Source organism: Periplaneta americana, chromosome 2 (assembly GCF_040183065.1).
Source record: "Periplaneta americana isolate PAMFEO1 chromosome 2, P.americana_PAMFEO1_priV1, whole genome shotgun sequence".
NCBI classification, from domain to species: domain Eukaryota; kingdom Metazoa; phylum Arthropoda; class Insecta; order Blattodea; family Blattidae; genus Periplaneta; species Periplaneta americana.
The window spans coordinates 185,256,137-185,275,536 of record NC_091118.1 but is presented as its reverse complement, the minus strand read 5'-3'; the positions used below and the strand labels follow the sequence as shown (position 1 = coordinate 185,275,536).

Sequence of the window (19,400 nt, the reverse complement as noted above, 5' to 3'; positions counted from 1 at the left end):
TTGTTAGCTGTAAGTTGTTCTTAGTGATATAGTGGAGGTTGTGCATGTCCCAAGGTATGCAGTTCAATCTCGATGAAGGAGAATAGATTTTTAGATGGAAAAGGTCATGTCATAAGTGTGACTTGAAGGAGAAAAGCTGTCAGTCTCATCTAGTAGATATTTTACTTTTGTTCATGAATAAAGACAGCATTCCATTACTTCGTTCTCAACTCTGTAATAAGTGTGTGAACTTGATAAAGATTCAGGAAGCCTGTGATAGGGAAGAGAGTAGAAAGATGAAAGTGACAGTGATTTGTTGTCAAATTCTCAGCATTGGAAACAAACCAGCCATATTTTAATTGCTTCCTTCAATGATTTCAGAATGATATTGAAGCTGCACGTGAGGCATATGATGCCTTCTTGTCACATTATCCGTATTGTTACGGATATTGGCGAAAATACGCAGATTATGAGAAGAGGAAAGGCAATAAAGAGAAGTGTGAAGAGGTAAGGTTGCATATATTTGTGAAAGATTAGTGATATACTCTTACATATAAATTTCAGTGGAAACCATCAAAATCCCCCATCTTAGTTTACTTTGAGAAGTAAGTATTTGTTTGTGTGGTTTCCATTGCAATTTAATAAGCTAAGTCTTGATTATCTGTTCACAAACCAGTGCAGTGTGTGGAATATGTGATTTATTACTCATTTTGTGGTGTATGATGAGGAGATTACATTATTTTTAAAATTTAGAGGTAAAAAACATAGACTTTGTGAACAGAGTAGATACTTCTCAAAATAACACTGTTTTTTTCAACAGCTTCAACAGCTCCTGCCCAGCTTTGGCTACCCGTTTGTTGCTTTTCAAATGGCAATAAGACTGCCAGGAAATCTCTGTAACATTAAAATACATGGTAACTGCTGGACTTTTTTGTGTGCAAATGTATATGGCATGAGCCATTCAAAATATGTTGATACGTGAAATTCTGTCTTCATGGTGAGATTGTGCATCTTATACCTAGGCACAGGAACACAAGAGTATTGTGCAAATAGTGATACAACTATTTCTTGTGCTATTTGAAATTCCTAATCAAAGCACTGGAGAATAGTTGTTATATAAGTTGTATTTATTGTGTAGTTACGTAGACTAGGTTTAAGTATCGAATATGATTGTTTGTGTTTTTATTTTGTAGCTTTGGATTTATATTAGAATGATTGTTAAAGAAACTTGTAGTGTATAGTGTCGGATATGTTGTTATCTGGCACTTTAATTGTAAGTTGCCAAAATTGGGAAAATGGTAAGGATGGAAGAGGGGTGCCAGTAACACATGTATGTAAATGTCTTTCCCCGTTCATAGTCTTGAAAGGATATAGTCGTGTAAGTTGTTGGAGTCAGCCCTTTTCCATTTGGAAGAATGGGGCTGAAAGAAGAAAAGGTCCTGGGAGCTCATGGTTGGGAAATCTGCGACGAAGACTTTTGGCCATGCGTCTGTAAGGTGATAATGTATTGCTAATCTGGCTATTGCTATAATATTATATGATGTATGGGTTTCTAGGCTAAGTAAGTCTGTTAGTTTTGGGGAAGGCCAGGACATGGAAAGATATATTGGTTCATGGATCATAAAATATTAAGAGTACCGGGTTTGTTTTCATAGGTGTTTGAGCGAGGACTGAAGGCGATTCCCCTGAGTGTGGATCTCTGGATCCACTTCCTCAATTACTCGAAGGCAACTTATCCAGATGATGAAGAACATCTTCGTACTCAATTTGAGAAAGCGATCAGTGCGTGCGGAATGGAATTCAGGCATGTGGTATTATTAGATAGCTGGTATAGTTACTTTAATTTTATATTTATGTGAAATGTAAACTTTATTTTAAGTTAGTATATTGCTTCATAGTTTATTTGCATTTGTCACTTTTACACTTCTCCTTGTATTATAAAGCAATAAATGTATGGATTATAACTGCAGTCAATTTCTCTCTTCTTGCAAACTCGTATTATGAAAAGTGTTCAGAAAATTGATAATTCTGGTTTCAAAATATATATATTTTTTTTTTCAGTTCCTTTATGCCACACTTATGCTTTCCAATTTTATTCCTTCTCTGTTGAATACCTATGTACTTCCCTAGACTTAGTAGCTGAGGAATGTTATTTTTTGATAACTCATCTCATGTGAACTACACATTTCGTCTTTTTAAGTTCAAAGCAATAATTGTAATGAACTATTTATAGAATTTATAAACATTTGTAGAATAAATACTACAATTACCTCAACCCATGAATAAGTTACAGTAACCAGATACTAATTTTGTTGTTCATTTTGCCAATAGTGTCTTTTATGTCTGTGTTCAGCAGAAGTTTGGTCAATACAAAGTTGAATACAACTGTCAGTAGGGAGAATTCATTGTCAGTTGTGATCGAAAGTTTTGAAACAATATAGTTCATCAGGTTTATTTGATTTCTTGCCAGCTATTCATTTCCGTTTTATTTAATTATATATAGAAGGAAAACTACAATATACAGTAAAACCTCATTTTGACATTCCCGTTTTTAAGGAATGATTTCCAAAGTCCTAGCAAAATTGCCTTAACCATGTATTTGATTCTCACTTTTAAGGAACTCCACTTTAATGAAAATTCTGCTTTTGAAATGCATTTGCGAATACATATCCATTTTAACTAACCTTTGAACCAATTCCAAACTTTGTGATCGGTTTCTGTTCAAGGTATAATCACTAGTGATTGGAATTTTTTTGTGGCTTGAAAGTATGGAAACGATACCTTGAAATGTGAAAATTGGTATTTTCAAATGCAAAACTTGAAAGATGGACTTTTTAGAAAATATTATCAACAGTACTTACAATTACCATTAAAATAGACAGAAAATGCAATGTATTAACATTATAGGTTACTCATTTGTTTTCATACTTTGGTTGGTAGAGTGCTAATGAAAATGCTAAACACACCCTCTTCACTCTGAGGGACTTCGAAATTAATTGCAAAAAGAAAATACCCTGGGGGGGGGGGGGGAACTCAGTTTTCTTAATGTTCTTCGATAATCAATTTTGTTTTCATTTGTTAGTGATAGATTCAGGGCTGACATCCTGACGTCATAAATGGTAAAATTGCTAATGAATATTGTACTTATTTTGTGTAATTACTAGAGCTGTCGATTGACTAAAAATATTGAACGGTTAACTGGATGCCTTAATTGACTTGTTAAATGACTTTTAATGAATTGTAAACAGTGTTTGTAAGTTTGAACAAAAATCCTTATTGTAATAATAATAATATTAATATTAATATTACATGTGCTACAAAGAAGAACAAATATTTTTACAAATATTTCTAATTTAATGTATACAGAAAGTTTGAAAAAAAAAAGTTTCCAGTTTGCACTTATTTACAGTCATATCTCTTTCCTCCAGCCAAACATGTCAACATGTTCACAATACTCACAAATTTATTTGTTATTTCAGTTTCTTCGACACAGGATATAGGGTTCACTATTAGGTCTTTTAACATTGGTTGAGAAGATGAACTGAAAGCAGCAACATTAGTAGACATAAAATCAACTTGGAAAGGACGAACAATTTTAAGTGATATTGGAGACTACTTATGCTTCCACTATAACAAAGATTTTTCTCATTTCTTACAAACCACTGATTTTCTGTTAAACTTTTCACAGTCATTTATTTTAAATTCCAAACTTTTACAGAGTTTTCCATGTAGTGGTTTGGAAGTCATATTCGTAACTAAAGGTCATACATATGCAACACTGAATACACTGGCCTCTGAATAACAAACAATTACTCACAATCTTTGAAAGTGAACTGATAATCTAGGGCACTGAGAGCTGAACTTTGACATTTTCATGAACACTAGTGGACAAAGTCAGGTGCATGTAGACGAAACAGAAGTATTAAATTCCAAGCAGTGGCATTGCTCGGATCATTAATCCTCATCCCATTGCAAACTTCCAGCTATTTTCGAGTGATTTATTTTGACAAAGGAGAATATGTCTGCAAATAAAATACAATATAAGACACGTCCTTTCCATAGTTTGTGAAAGTACATGCTCACCTAAATCAGTTTACACTAATAGCTTAGGAGTACACTGCACCAAGTGATAAATAAACAGAGTTTGTGCTACACAGACTTCACAAGGTAGTTATGTTTTCTTCATTACGTAATAATTTTTAATCAGTTCGATTAATTAAGTCAGCTCTAGTAATTACATTTTTCTAATTTCTAATTGAGTTAAAGTGAAGGCTTTATACTCTCTTTCCAGCTAAAGATTGAAGTAAATGTAAATAAATGCACGTGGCATAATGGTTCCTGATTGGCTATTGGACGCACAACGCCTCCAAACTCATGAGCGTATTCTGAATCTCACCGGTGAGCAATCCGATGGCATCACGGTGTTCCGAATTCCACCGATGACGTCATTGATGCTCCACCGGTGCCATCAACTTGCAGAGGTGGTGGCAGTCTCCATCAGCCACCATCAGTGAATCTGATTGGTTCTTGTATAGGGCGGGAATTTGCAGACGAATGACATCGTGCACTGTTGTGTCATGGCGGTGTGTTCTGCTTTAGTTCTGCTGTATTGTTTGTAATGAGCACAACGTAAAAACAATATGTTAATGGCTTATGAGCGAACATGTCAACCGACCAGTTATTACTACCGGTTCAAGAAATAAGTTGTTTATGATCTCTTTTATTTGAACGAGATGGCAGTACGGAAATTTCGCAAAATTTTGCTAGCGTAGCACAGATAACCACTTACACAGTTGCCATGACAGCATCGATTCTTCCAGCAGTTTTGTTCCTTATTTTCGTTGCAATGTGACGTCATTGATGCCACTGGACCGGTGAGATTCGGAATACGCTGCATGCTTGTCATCTTCTTCCTCATATTAAAATAGTTCCTCCTAAAATAATAAAATATATAATATACATGGAAAACGAGTGAATTAAACATGCTTATAAGAACACTTTCTTACGATTTAAACAACATGTTTATATTAGCAGTTTCAGACATTGCGTGTTAAATGATTGTAACGTGTATTATGGCAACGCGCATGCGTTATAGGCATTAAATCCCTCCCAAGGTGACTTGCAGCTTCACAGAGCACATCAGCACAGCTGGTATAACACAGTGCGAGATTCAGTGTTGTCAACCTCAAATAAATTTCTGTAGAATTAAAGAAATTCTCCACTTTTCAAAGAATAACATTTAATCACGAATGTACAGAAAATGAAAATCCACTATTCCCAGTAGAGAAATAATAAATATTAACCCTCTGTGAGCATTTTACGGGTTAGTTCAATTAATGTGTTGAAATGTCTGCAATATATCAGACAGTGGCTGCCCTGCGTGCTCACTTGCTGAAAATAATGCGCCCTGGTGGCTGCTTTGGTAGCTATCTTGCGATTGCAGAGTAATACATTTCGGTTTTGTTTACGTCTACTTCAATCTTTAGTTGGAAATAGTTTAGCCGTAACTTTGTCAAATAAAATAAAACATTATTATTACTATTATTGTTTTGTAAATTTGGTTCGATTTGCAATAAATTCCAAATTATCGTGAGTTTAAAAACATTTAGAGGAGGGCAGATATTTTTTGTTTCCTCCCAGAGTTTAGATTATATATATATTTCAAAAATTCGTTTGAAAGTTCATTATTAATTGTGTTTTTATGAAGAATAAATTCAATACATATTTAAGAATATGTGCAATGTAGTTAAATGGTCTAATCTGGAGTTCTCATTTCTAATCTCAGTCCTCTCTTGCTTATATTAAGTGAAAACTCCCTTTGGGAAAAAACTGCATTTAAGGAAAATAATAATAATAATTTATTAGACCTCAGGGATTCGTTAAAAATGAGTTTTACTGTATGTAGAAATCATGTCTGAAGAAAAAAAATGTATCTTAACTGTAAGTTTACATTTGATAGGTCTGAGTGAGCTGTCAGTTCTCTTTAAAACCTGGAACTTACTGATTTGAGGCTGTTTTTTTTGCTGCCATATGTGATGTATGCATTGTAATTGAAAGCATTTCGAAAGCGTTAAAAACAGTGTGAGATGCATTTCCCAATGTTTTCATAAAACTGCATTGATATTATAGAAGAGATTTAAAAGTTCTAAGAGATGTTACTGGATTTTTCGGGGATGGAGAGGGGGGGGGGGGCTGTGCTACAATAATGCTTAAGATCTACCATTTTGGAGCAGTAGTTCATTAAAGTCTGTGCAAAACTAGTTCGCGTGGGTTCAGATTTCGGTTGGGTTAAGTTAAGTTGTCAGGTTGATTTTTTTTTTTTTTTTTAAGAGTTTTTTTCTCAACCCATTCAAAGACATTTGTTTGGGAACTTCTAGATGATTTTGTCTTCAAGTCTTTTACAATGACTATAATCTTCATCTTCATACCAAAAGGCACAGAGGACCGATTTTGTCAAGGTTGAAAGTGAATATCGTATTTACCTGCATAATAAACGCACTTTTTTTTTTCTTCGGTTTTTATATCCTTTATGCGAGGAAAAATTTTAGTGGAAAAAGAAATGTATTAAAATATGCGCCAGCTTGAATGCTGAAATAATCGATAGAATATGTAAACGATATATGGGCTACGACTAATTTATATATTTATTGCGTCGCACTTAAGATGTCGATAGTTAGCAGCAGTTATATAACTTCTAACAATGAATACAGCGTCAATAAGGCAAGACACTTTATTGTTAGGTTCAGTATCACTGCTATCATTTGTCACAGATTCACATTCCTCCTCATTCGAGATACTTCCCACACTTTGGACCACGAAATGGTTTTCTTGATTTGTTAGGGGTTTTTAATAATGGTTCTTTTTGTTTCTGCCACTTCCGCAGATTACACTCCAACATTGTAAATTCTCGACCAGCAGCTCTGTTACCATGTTCTTCCACGAATTTGATAACTTCCAACTTAAAACTCGCTGTATATTAATTGCAGAGTACCTATATTTTGCGTGCGTAAAAAAAAAAAAAAAACCAATCACAGTTGCAGTGGTATCATGCATTGCCGTTTAAAAACTTGAATTTAAACATAAGCAATGCATCCAATCTTACGACTTTCGATATTATTAAAACTATCTTTGTCTAAAATTAGATGCTGTATTACGCGGATATTTTTTTTTAATGCAAAAGATTTGGGTGCGTACATTACGTGGGTAAATATGGTATATTTAGGAAGTTAGTAAGAAGCATACAATGGAAGAAGTCCAAGTTATTCCTCTTTTCAATAACATAGAAATAAATGTGTGTTGTACTTGAATATGCATTCGAAGAATAGAAATAAATGTGTGTTGTACTTGAATATGCATTCGAAGAAATGATAAGCTTGTGTTGAATCTTATACTCAACTCTTGTGTTCCACTAATGAGATGTTGTTAATATTGAAAGACATTCGTATGCGGTGGGGGGAGGGGTGTGTGTGTGTGTGTGTGTGTGTGTGTGTGTGTGTGTGTGTGTGTGTGTGTGTGTGCGCGCGTGCGTGTGCGTGCGCGTGCGATATGTTCACTTAATGTTTTGTTGCAGTGTTAGTGAACACGAATGAAGTATTTCTTTTTATAGTTAATTTGATATATATATTTTTTCAGGTCTGATCGATTATGGGAGAGCTACATCAAGTGGGAGAACGAGGCTAAAAGACTTCAGAATGTTACTAATCTCTATGATCGGCTGTTGGCCATGCCTACTCAAGGATACACCAACCACTTTGATAAGTGAGTATTTTATGCATTTTTAGCCTTTTGGGTATTCCACATGCCAAGTTCCAGGACACATTGCAATACCCAAAAGCCTAATTCTGAGGTATTTGTTCGGTCCCATATCTGGAGATAAATCAAAATTTGATGTTATAAGATAAGAAATACATCTTGAAGGTTCAGCATCAAAAGATTCTCACTTCAAATTCAGCTAATTTTCTGAAATACAGTTAAGTTAGGTCTAATGTTTTCACAAGAATTTTATTTCTGCAGAGTGATTTTACTGGTCATCTCATTGTAGAAACCAGAATTCAATCCCCGAATGCATTGTGCTACTCTCTTGATGCTGGATGTAATGAATTTCCTCCTTTAGAAATAATATTTTTGCAACTAATTTCGCCTTGTGGTTTTGCTGTGATACATATATTCAGTTGCGATTCAGGAGTGACTTTGTCTTTCCTGTTTATGAGCATCAGAGGTTCTTGCAGAACTAATATCAGAGCCCCTTCCTATTAGTGAATGTTTTGGATTTTCTCATGATATTCTGGAAAACTCCCAACTAACTCTCTATAGGCATAGGCCGAGACGTAGATGGGAAGATAATATAAAAATGGATTTAAGGGAGGTGGGATATGTTGATAGAGAATGGATTAATCTTGCTCAGGATAGGGACCGATGGCGGGGTTATGTGAGGGCGGCAATGAACCTCCGGGTTCCTTAAAAGCTAGTAAGTAAGTAAGTATTCTGGAAAACTATATTGAAACATCAACCTTTCCCCCTGAAAAACCACAATTTCTTTTATTACACTTTTAAGCCGGACACATAGTATTTCAATCTTTCTGTTCCACAGAAACTTTCTCGTGTACATGACAGTCAGTGTTATTATTTGGTTGAGAAGCTTTTGTTATCTAGTCTGCTGTCAAAACATCTGAAAGTTAGAATTTATAAAACAGTTATATTACCAATTCTGTATGGTTGTAAAACTTGGACTCTCACTTTGAGAGAGAAACAGAGATAAAGGATGTTTGAGAATAAGGTTCTTAGGAAAATATTTGGGGCTAAGAGGGGTGAAGTTACAGGAGAATGGAGAAAGTTACACAACACAGAATTGCATGCATTGTATTCTTCACGTGACATAATTAGGAACATTAAATCCAGACGTTTGAGATGGGCAGGGCATGTAGCACATATGGGCAAATCCAGAAATTCATATAGAGTGTTAGTTGGGAGACCGGAGGGGAAAAAGACCTTTTGGGAGGCCGGGATGTATATGGGAGGATAATATTAAAATGGATTTGAGGGAGGTGGGATATGATGGTAGGGACTGGATTAATCTTGCACAGGATAGGGACCAATGGCGGGCTTATGTGAGGGCGGCAATGAACTTGCGGGTTCCTTAAAAGCCATTTGTAAGTAAGTGCTAGTGTACATTGTGAATTGTCCTTTCCTACTAATAATCATTAATTTATTTTTCTGTTTAGAAGATATTTACAAATGAAGATGTTGGTCTACTTGGTCAGTTGTTTACATTGAAATCTACATTATTACTAAATGAGTTAAAAGTACAAGAGGCAGCCAGTGTATTAATAAATTATCTCAGATGCAATTTCTAGCAACTAGACTGCACAAAATTTAATGTTATAACATCACTTTCAGCACAAGTTACTTTGGGGGTTTCTTTTAATTTTCAGCAATTTAAAATTAAAAGAAAATAATGTAGTTTATTTGAATGCGTTATTCTGAATTTGTTTAAAGTAATTGAATAAAAAAGTTAGGATACATAGCCCTAGAGATTAAATTCTAACCTGAAATGAAGCCACCACACCACTTAGTAAATGCACGAGATTCCTGAATGTATGACGTCGGTTCAGCATGCTCCTTAATTGTCACACGTGGTGCACAATAAATAAAAGTGAACAATTTTTTTGAGAGGGACATTATAGGACAATATTAAAGTTTTCTGCAGATAAATACATTATTCTGTAAGAAGATTATAGTTGTAATATATGAATGATATTGTAGTTTCCAGGAGCACATCAGCAGTAATCCTCCACAGAAAGTATTATCTGTAGATGAGTTCTTAACACTTCGACGAGAGGTCCTTCAGCTATTGAAGCAATATGATCAACCTACCACAGTTGCTGATGATGTAGCCCCTGGTGAAGAAGTTGAGGCTCCACCTGGTGAAGAACCAGATGAACAGCCTGTTGTTGTACGTATTTTAGTAATTTCTTGGTAAGATATACAATTTGGTCCACACCAACCTCATATATTTTCCAAATGGGCCAGTACTTTAAGTTCTTTGTTTTTACAAGTTAGCAGTTCACAACCTAGGAACTGGGTAAATTTATTTGTGGCAATAGATGTTGACCTTGTTCTGAGGAATGAAGAACGTGAAAGATCATCTTCAGATTCTGAGTCACAAAATTGATTCTGCAAACTTGCCTTACATAGGTGCTGTTCTCAGGACAAAACGCAACTTTGAACAAATTTGCCCTTGTGGAATAAAACTCTCGCATCACAATCCAGTGGATATCAAGCTGTAATATAATGTTGAGGATACAAGAGCCAGAGAAGCTTGGAAGTTTCAACCTGTCTTAAAGAAATGTACAAAACTCAGCTTCATCGTCACCAAAATAAACTATACATAGGGAATGGAATATTTCGCGTCCAGAAATTTCGTTATATTTACTGTATGTACGCGAATACTCTGTGCACCCTAATTTTAGGAGAGATAATTAAAAAAAAAAATTGGTTGTAATTTGTGTTTTATTTACAAGAAACCTACATATTCAAGTTTAAAGGCATAATTTTGTAGACTAATGGATCATGATGAATGGTTCCAGCCAATCAGAAAGAGAGCATCCAGTGTCTCACCTCTCATGCCATCTATGCGAGAGATGTAGAATATTTTTGTTTTACCTGTTTGCAAAGGGAAGAGTTTTGTAAGTCATTCATTGGCGATTCAAAAAAATAGTAGAAGTCGCAGACTGGGAAGAATCGTGAACAAATCATTAGAATCGATTAGTAATATATAATGAGTCGTTGGAATGGACTTCTGAAAAAGAATTCTGTTGCTTGACTCTATGCCACACACACCGGGATACAAGGCCAGACAACGCTATAATATAACGAGATCCAGTGTTTGAGGTGAAGGGATACAACCTTGTTTCAAATAATGCGTGCACCCCAGTTTTCTTTGCTAAATTCCAGGAAAAATATGCGTGGAGCATTCACATATATACGGTATATTAATTAGAAAAATATTTCTCGACAAAAAATTACAGTAAATATACATCATTTTTCAATCCCTTTATGCTTGATTTGAACCCACGAAATATCGCGAAATGATATTATGCCCCGAATTGCCCATGCTTTTGCGAAAAACGCGTGTTTTTTTAAGCAGTTAGCAAATAATATGCCCTAATTTTTTTTAATTTTAATCATTTGTACTTCGATAGTCATAGTGTAAATAAGGTCATTATCTATGGTCTGCATATTTGATATTGTTGAATCTATTTTTGTACAAATATCTGACATGAATATATTCCTGACATATCCGGCTTTGGTTTGTGCATAAGTAGTGTCAGCACTGTCAACTGCTGAATGCATGCTTTGTTCCTGTGTGGAAAGTACAAATACAAACTGTAAATGCTTCTCATCATACAGTAATGTTTGTCTGATAAACACCATCTTTTGTCAACAGAAAATATCAATCTTTTTCTGAAATGGATTTTGAAAACTGGGATATTTATCATGCTATAAAAGCTGTGTATTTTGCAAATATAAAAAAATTCCGTTTAAAATCACCAGTTTTTCCATTTGAAAATACCACTTCCTGTACTTCAAACTTTAAAAATAAATTTTTAAAATGTAAACATATTAAAATCCAGATAAAAACAATTCTATCCTCCTGAGTCCTGAGACATTTGTTGTTTTATTTGTAGAGTTCAGTATAATTCTACACTTCAAAAAAGAAAAGTCACTAACATGAGGAAAAATGCTGGAAAAATTCTGCGGGTTACAGTTAGGGCACAAATGTAGGTATATTATACTATACTTCGGGTCTCTGGACATCATAATCATGTAAAGTATGGTATAGTATACTATACTCTCAGGACTCAGGAGGCTACAAAAGCTACAATCCTCTCTTCACAGATTTCTCTTAACTGACATTTCTGGTCAGTTACTGGTTGAAAATAAGGGGGAAAGATTGTATCAATGTTTCAATTTACTGAATCATACACAAGATATTACAATGCACACATTGAAGTATACGAAGTATGCTGTTTAATTAGTTATTTCACTTATTTTTATTCCTTTCAGAAAACCGATGAAGAGACAACAGCACTAAGGGAAAGAATCATTTCTATTAGAAGAAAAGTTCACAAAGTAACTGTGACTTCAGTTGCAGACAGGTGGAACTTTGAGGAAGGCGTAAGTGTCGTGTAATTGTGTACAATTAATATTTCATTTAATTTTGCTCTTATTGGTCTTCTCATTACTCAAATTTATCTAAATGTTCATTTCAGATTAAGAGACCGTACTTCCATGTAAAGCCTTTGGAACGTTGCCAGCTAAAGAATTGGAAAGAATATTTGGATTATGAGATTGAGCAAGGCGATCAACAGCGTATTATTGTTCTCTTTGAAAGATGTCTCATTGCATGTGCATTATATGAAGAATTTTGGATCAAGGTATGGATATGTTTCATTTTACATCTCATTAGAGAGTTTGGGTATTATAATCTACAAAGTAGTAAGTATTATTTGTTACAACTAATGAGTATTATAGTATTTTAATGAGAGTGAATAAATCACGAGATAAAATAGTTCGAGGGAAACTGCTTTTGAACTTTAGTGACAAGCTATTTATTGTATACGTTTGCAGTTAGGTAAAATAATGAGTAAACATTTATATGTTATGTTTATATTTGAAAGGATTGTGTAACTTCCCTGAAAGTAATATAATTCTGTATGTAAATGTACATTTTGTCTTTTTAGTTCATTCGCTATCTCGAAAGCCTCAAAGGAGATCTCACTGACAAGATACGCAATGTATATGAGAGAGCTTGTACTATTCATCATACAAAGAAGCCGAATCTTCATCTGCATTGGGCAGTCTTTGAAGAAAGCCATAGTAAGTAAACAACAGTCCCTGGCAGTTGAAACTGATATTGGTTAAATTCTAAGTACGAGTGTATTCCTGGGCAGCTTACTTCATTCGTTTTTGCTTCCTCATTAATTCATTACACGTTGAGATTATATGTTCATCTGTCAGTTTTCATGCTAGTCACTGATTGACTAAATTGCCATTTGCCACCAAACTGTGTTAGGCAAGGTCGGTTATAAGAGTAACATCCATATATATCAAAGGTTTCTGTTTAAGAAATCTTACCTTACAGTAGTTACATTAGATGTTGAAAATGATCCCCTTTGGCATGCATACACTTGTCTTCAACTGATCATAAAATCTAGTGACAAAAATTTAATCTACTGTCTTTTCTCTAGGAATAAGCAGGTGTACTGAGGTTGTTTATGTGATTTTGCTTGTGTCTTGTTCTAATCATTCATCTGTCTCGTCTAGTCTCTGCTCTGTTGAAACCTGGCACTTCACGTTTCGTTTCTTTTCAAGTACGAGGCCTGTCTAAAAAGTATCCGACCTTTAGCCAGAAAAAATATTTCAAATACCTGACGGGGTTGGGACCCTAATCCCCTTCAAAGTAGGCCCCTTGTGCTTGCACACACTTAGCCCACCGATCCTTCCACTGCCGGAAACACCTCTGGAAGTCTTCTTTTGGAATGGTGTTCAGCTCCGTCGTCACATTCCGCATTATCTCTTCTCTACTCTCAAAACGGGATCCTTTCAGTGGTGTCTTCAATTTTGGAAACAACCAGAAGTCGCAAGGAGCCAGGTCTGGAGAGTAAGGTTGGCGAACAGTTGTAATTCCATGTTTGGCCAAGAAAGTGTGGCTCAATTGGGATGAATGTGCGGGGGCGTTGTCGTGATGCAAGTGCCAGTTGTTCGCCGTCCACATGTCTGGTCTTTTGCGCTGAACTGCATCACGGAGTCGCCGGAGAACATCGTGATAGTACTCCTTTGTCACCGTTTGTCCTTCCGGTGCGTATTCGTGATGCACAATTCCACGGACATCAAAGAAAACAGTCAGCATCACCTTGATTTTGCTTCGCACCTGCCGCGCTTTCTTCGGCCTTGGAGACTCGGGATGCTTCCATTGCGACGACTGTCTTTTTGTTTCTGGGTCGTACCCGTACACCCATGACTCATATCTAGTTATCACGGTGTTCAGAAACCCAGGATCAGTGTTGGTGGTGTCCAGAAGGTCCTGTGCAATGTCACGACGGAGGTCTTTTTGTTCCGGGGACAACAACTTGGGCACGAATTTCGCAGCCACTCGGTTCATGTTCAAATCATCACGCAAAATTGCATGTGCAGAATCTTTACTCACTCCAACCTCTTCGGCAATCTCCCGCACGGTCAAACGACGATCTGCCATCACCAAATTTCGCACCCTCTCAACAACAGCTGCACTCCGAGCAGTTTGGGGCCTGCCACAACGTTGCTCACTCTCCGCTGATGTGCGGCCATCTTTGAATCGGTTGAACCACTCCTTAATTTGTGTTACACCTATCGCATCTTCCCCAAACACCTGCTGAATCTTACGAATTGTTTGACTTTGAGAATCACCAAGCTTTTGACAAAATTTGATGCAGTATCTTTGCTCAGTTCGTTCAGTCATCTTGCGAGAAAACTAAATCCGATAAACACTTAGAACAGCACCTTACTTGGCGACCACCAGCCAGTGACTGGCACAAGTGAATGCGGTGAAAAAATTCAAGCATGCGCATTACGGTTCCTCCTTCCACCGTGCACAGTGGCGCCGCCTTAGAATCACTACTTTGTGCGGGAAAATTTAAGGTCGGATACATTTTAGACAGGCCTCGTAATGTTCTCGATTCTATCAAATGTTTCACAAGCATTCTAGCAGTTTCTATACTTGCAACATTGTCAGGAAATTCACCTCGAAACAGTCTTATTGTCTTACCATATTACTAACCTTCAATCTATATATCATACAGAAACACACTTTATTGTAAATAATATTTCGCATGCAGCATTTGGATATCCTCGTCACAAAGACGCTAGGTGTACAATTTACTAAAGATACACTATAAAGAAAATTACTGATTGTCTCATGAAGACAGAAGCACTAAAATCATGCAACTGTAAGGTTATTCACTCAGTGTAAAACTAATTGAATACTGCTGAACAGGCAGGGTACTTGAATATCTATAATTTGACTTTGTCGGCTGGTGACATGTTACATCCAATAACAGATAGCGAGGAAAACTGACACGTGAATAAATAATGCTGCAAAAAAATCGATTACGAGATATCCACGGAAATCCACGTTTCATCATTCCTAATACTGAAAAAGTGGCTCCAGTTGCCTGTGTACAGAGATTTTTCCCAAACTATTTGGTGGATTTTGTTCATATTCAGCATCTTTGAGTCAGTTTATCTGGAAGTGCTGCACATGAAATGTAATAATTTTAATAAAATATTGATGTGTGTCTTTTTAAAGTCAAAACATACACAATGGTAACCTTCTCCAAATCAAGCCAAACAGTTTTCTTAACGATTTTTTATATTACATGGAATAAATAGACAAATTTAATTGCTTATATTGTATCAAAGAAAGAATTATTTGCTGTTTTCAAATTAATTTTTACATATTTATTGTATATTTATTTGTCAGTCAACTTTTAATTCATAGTTATGGTGGACCTTCACATTTCTGTTTTTCGATCCACCATCCCTTTGATACATACAACTCTTTTCTATTAATGTATTCTTTGCCGAGTATTTCTTGATTACTTTCTAATGTTCTGTTATAACTGAATTGCTCTATGTCCTTCCCTCTCTATCCTCTTCTATTCTCTCCCTCCTACCTAGGCTGTCTCCCTTCCATTTCTCGCTCACCTATTAAATATTGCATATTTCTTCCTTAATAATTTGCATTTTTTATTTATTTTCTTCTCTACCCTCACATCCTACCTACTCTTAATCATTATTTTCCAGCTATTTTCTCCTACATTACTTGCTAACTTTTCCGTTTACTCTATTTTACAACACTTACATCACTTTTTTTTTTTATCCTCTGTTTATTTATGTATTGGTCCCATTCTCTTCGCTTCACTCCTAAATTTCCTATTTTATTATCTCTTTCCATAAATTTATTTCTATAATACTCCTACAGTTATAGTACCCCTGATACTACTCCCAACCCATAACATTGAAAAACATGAAATATCTAATTCACTTACTTACACTTGCAATTTCTCTCTCATTCCACTTCTCATTTGTTCAGATTTTTTTTTTCACTTTAATTCTCTTGTATTCACTGTTTGATAGTCTTATCTTATTACACTATCTTCTTACACTTAACACTTTCTTCTCTGTTCCTTTTCTTACACTTTTGCAACTCCTAACGTTCTTGCACTCACTTTTTAGCACTCTTCTTCTTCGCTAATAACCTCTCCAAAGCCCTATTCATTCTGTCCTCACAAACACTAATATCTGGTAGTCGCTTCGTTCCTTCACCCGTTCTTATCATGTCTTCTCTTGCATTTCCTCCATTAGTCTTGTCTATGCTCCTGAATTTTTACATATAGAATTATTTATGATTTGCTTTGCAGTTTTAGTCTTTAATTTTTACCCTCTCTGACAAATGATTTTACATGATTAATGGTTACTTTTTCGACTGCAAAGTCAGAGGTCTGCAGTATTGCCTAGTCAGAGTAGTCATGGCTTCTGCTAAGATGAAAAATTAGCACTTGAGCATAAATATTGTATTTTAAAATTCTGTAGCTTACCATGTGTAAAGAGAATGAATTTCCTCCTCCCTTAGAAGAAAAGCTTAATCCTTAAGCAGTCGTGCCTAACATCAAGAGTCACACAGGGTGTTGCTGGCCCCCCCAAATGTAATGGGTTCTTATGGGCTATTTTTAGTAACAATTAAAATATCGCTCTTTTTTAGTTATACAACTATATGAATACTTCAGTACCTATCACAATGTTATAATTAATGTGCAGTAATGGTAATATTTCAATATTGGTTCACATGTCATTTTCGAATGTCTATTCACTCTTAATCCTATAATTTACTTTTTACCTTCCTTTCCAGACCACTTTCTTGTTTTGTCTGTGCACACAGTCACTACTTAACATCCATTGTTATTATTTGTTACAGAAGTATAGTCACTATCACTATTTACAATAGCAGCATTGTTGTAACACATTGTCACCCCACACCATTTAAACTGTTATTATCTCGAGTATGTGAATTCCGATTTCAAACATGTTTACGGTTATTGTTGCCTTACCGATTCTAAGAAACGTACTGCTTACTCATATTAGTTAACAGCTCTGTATATGTGACTGGGGTGTTGACAACACTCCACACAATTACTTAGGGGTTAAAGCACTCCCTCTCTGTAACTAAAAATTCTAACAATAAAACAAAAATTAGACATCATTGAGAAACTCAAAAAGAGAGGATCAACTACTATGCTTGTAATTGAGAATAGGGGTAAATTTACTATTAAATTGGGTTCATCCCTATAACTCCTTCCTTTCAGTAACCCAGATAATGAAGAGTTTATTGTAATGCTCCAGCTTATTAATATATATTTTAGCTTTAATAATGTATTGTTTCTTTCAGAGAACTACGATAAAGCATCTGAGATTCTGAATAATTTGGAAAAGCTTGTCCCTAACATGTTGCAAGTGGCTTATAGGCGAATCAATTTGGAAAGGCGTTGCAACAATATGGATAAAGTGTGCTCCCTGTACGAACATTACATCTCCAATACCAAAAATAAAGTTATTTCCAACAATATGGCTATTAAATATGCGAGATTTTGCTGGAAGGTAAGTGTAACATAAGTATCTCGTGAACTTATGACTTTTTAGCACTCTGTATCTTTTCTTCTCTTTTTCAATCCCCACTGTTGTGCTTTATAAGTTAGTGGGAAGAAATAAATTAACCCTTCATCAAGAAAAGGCACAAGTGTTGCCATACACAAAACATGATTTCCTTGGCCGATGTCACGTGACGTTAAATCTTGATTCCTACTTTCAGCAATTTGAGGCGAGAACAAGAGCAAAGCCTCCACTTCACTATGACACGCTCTTAACATTGAGGTAAGATGCCTCCTTGTGCCAGCTGAGGGCCAATACGGTTTGTTTTCTTTTGCCGCAGTGCGTCGAAATGGATATGTGGAAGAAATCTTCTGTTAGGTGGCTATGTCACGTTACTGTGGTCATGGAATAATGTTTGTTTTTCTTTGGCAGGTGAAAGGGGATGTTGAGAAAGCCATCTCTATTTTGAACAAGGCTGTTGAGAAGGATAAGGTGGGTAGAGAGATTACCTATAGTTTTAAAATACTATAGAAATCATTTGCATATAAATCAGATAGGTACATTGCTTCTTATTATGGCATAACTAGAGATTTGGAGAACTCTACCCTGCAGCCTTTTAACTCTTTAAACAGTGGCATTTTTAAACTACGCAACAGCTTGAAAGCAGGCCTCATACAGGCAACGACCATCACTTCATTGAAGAAACATGTGGTGTAAACTCTCAGCAGAAAAGCAGGTAAAGTTGTATTTTTATTAATACATTGACAACAGTACTCACTTATTTCATAGCTGTTGCTGGAGAAGTTCTCTGCTGGCATTTAAGCATAACTAACATCTTAAAAATTCGAATTTACACTAAGTTCTTGGAAGATACTTAAGTGTGAGGATCAGGGGCGAATGCTAGTCACGAAAGTTAGGCTTGCTCTTTTATTCATAGGGGAAGATGGGAGGATATAATAATTCATAATTAATAAAAATAATCAGACCCACATAAATAATTTATTTTATAATTATGAAATCATTATGAGTCATGGATCATATTCGCTTATCAGATGTAGAGGTTCGATATAACAAACATGGCCAACAAAACAGTTCATTTAGTTTTTTCGACCCTGCCAAGCAGTGCATATTGTTGTATTGAGCTGCACTGAACGAGCACACATATTCTCTATAATGTCTGTCTTCTCTTGAATAGTCCTTCGGGAAAATGGATTTAATAATAAGGTTTCAATAACACACAATTCCGAACTCATTGCAATACTTCAAATTAATGTTTAAGAATTAATAATACATGCAGCAACTAACATATTATGCATTCCACTCATACAATTACATTGCACTCGCAAATCACAGCACATTCCCGCTGTCATTACTGATCTGTGTAACGTTAAATAGTCGTTGGTGTAGCTCTCGGACCAGAGCTTCAAGCAACACATAACAGAAGCATGTGCGCCTAGGAAGGACTAAGGAGGAAGGCACTTGCACGCGCATCATATTCTCGCTATTTCTACGTCTTTCCTGTAGCTCCGAGAAACGAGCAAGCGTTGCGATACTTGTGGTGTGCAACCTGCGGATGATATTACGCCTAAACAGTATTCCAAAAATCAAAATAAATTTTAATGTACATAATCCCATTTTGAGAAATATACATTCTACGAAAATATTGGGCTTGCTCAGCAAGCATAGCATGCCCTGAGAAATCGCCCCTGGTGAGGATTGTATTCCTCCTTTATCAG

The 19,400-nt window shown here is 35.7% G+C and overlaps 1 protein-coding gene across 2 annotated transcripts in view; it reads left to right on the top strand.

Moving 5' to 3' along the window:
- Positions 1–19,400, top strand: part of Prp39 (pre-mRNA processing factor 39) — an 80,975-nt gene that overhangs the window by 33,534 nt on the left and 28,041 nt on the right. Inside the window, exons 7-16 of one of the 2 annotated variants that reach the window (XR_011331029.1) lie at positions 361–486; positions 1,635–1,783; positions 7,612–7,737; positions 9,742–9,931; positions 12,046–12,156; positions 12,252–12,416; positions 12,723–12,858; positions 17,465–17,673; positions 17,885–17,946; positions 18,097–18,156. Coding sequence is in view for 1 of the 2 variants with exons in the window: in XM_069819101.1 (XP_069675202.1) it covers positions 361–486; positions 1,635–1,783; positions 7,612–7,737; positions 9,742–9,931; positions 12,046–12,156; positions 12,252–12,416; positions 12,723–12,858; positions 17,465–17,673; positions 18,097–18,156 (1,272 nt within the window). In the remaining variant the exon portion in view is untranslated. The remainder of the gene's footprint in view (positions 1–360; positions 487–1,634; positions 1,784–7,611; positions 7,738–9,741; positions 9,932–12,045; positions 12,157–12,251; positions 12,417–12,722; positions 12,859–17,464; positions 17,674–17,884; positions 17,947–18,096; positions 18,157–19,400) is intronic. The other variant, XM_069819101.1, reaches the window with a different exon arrangement.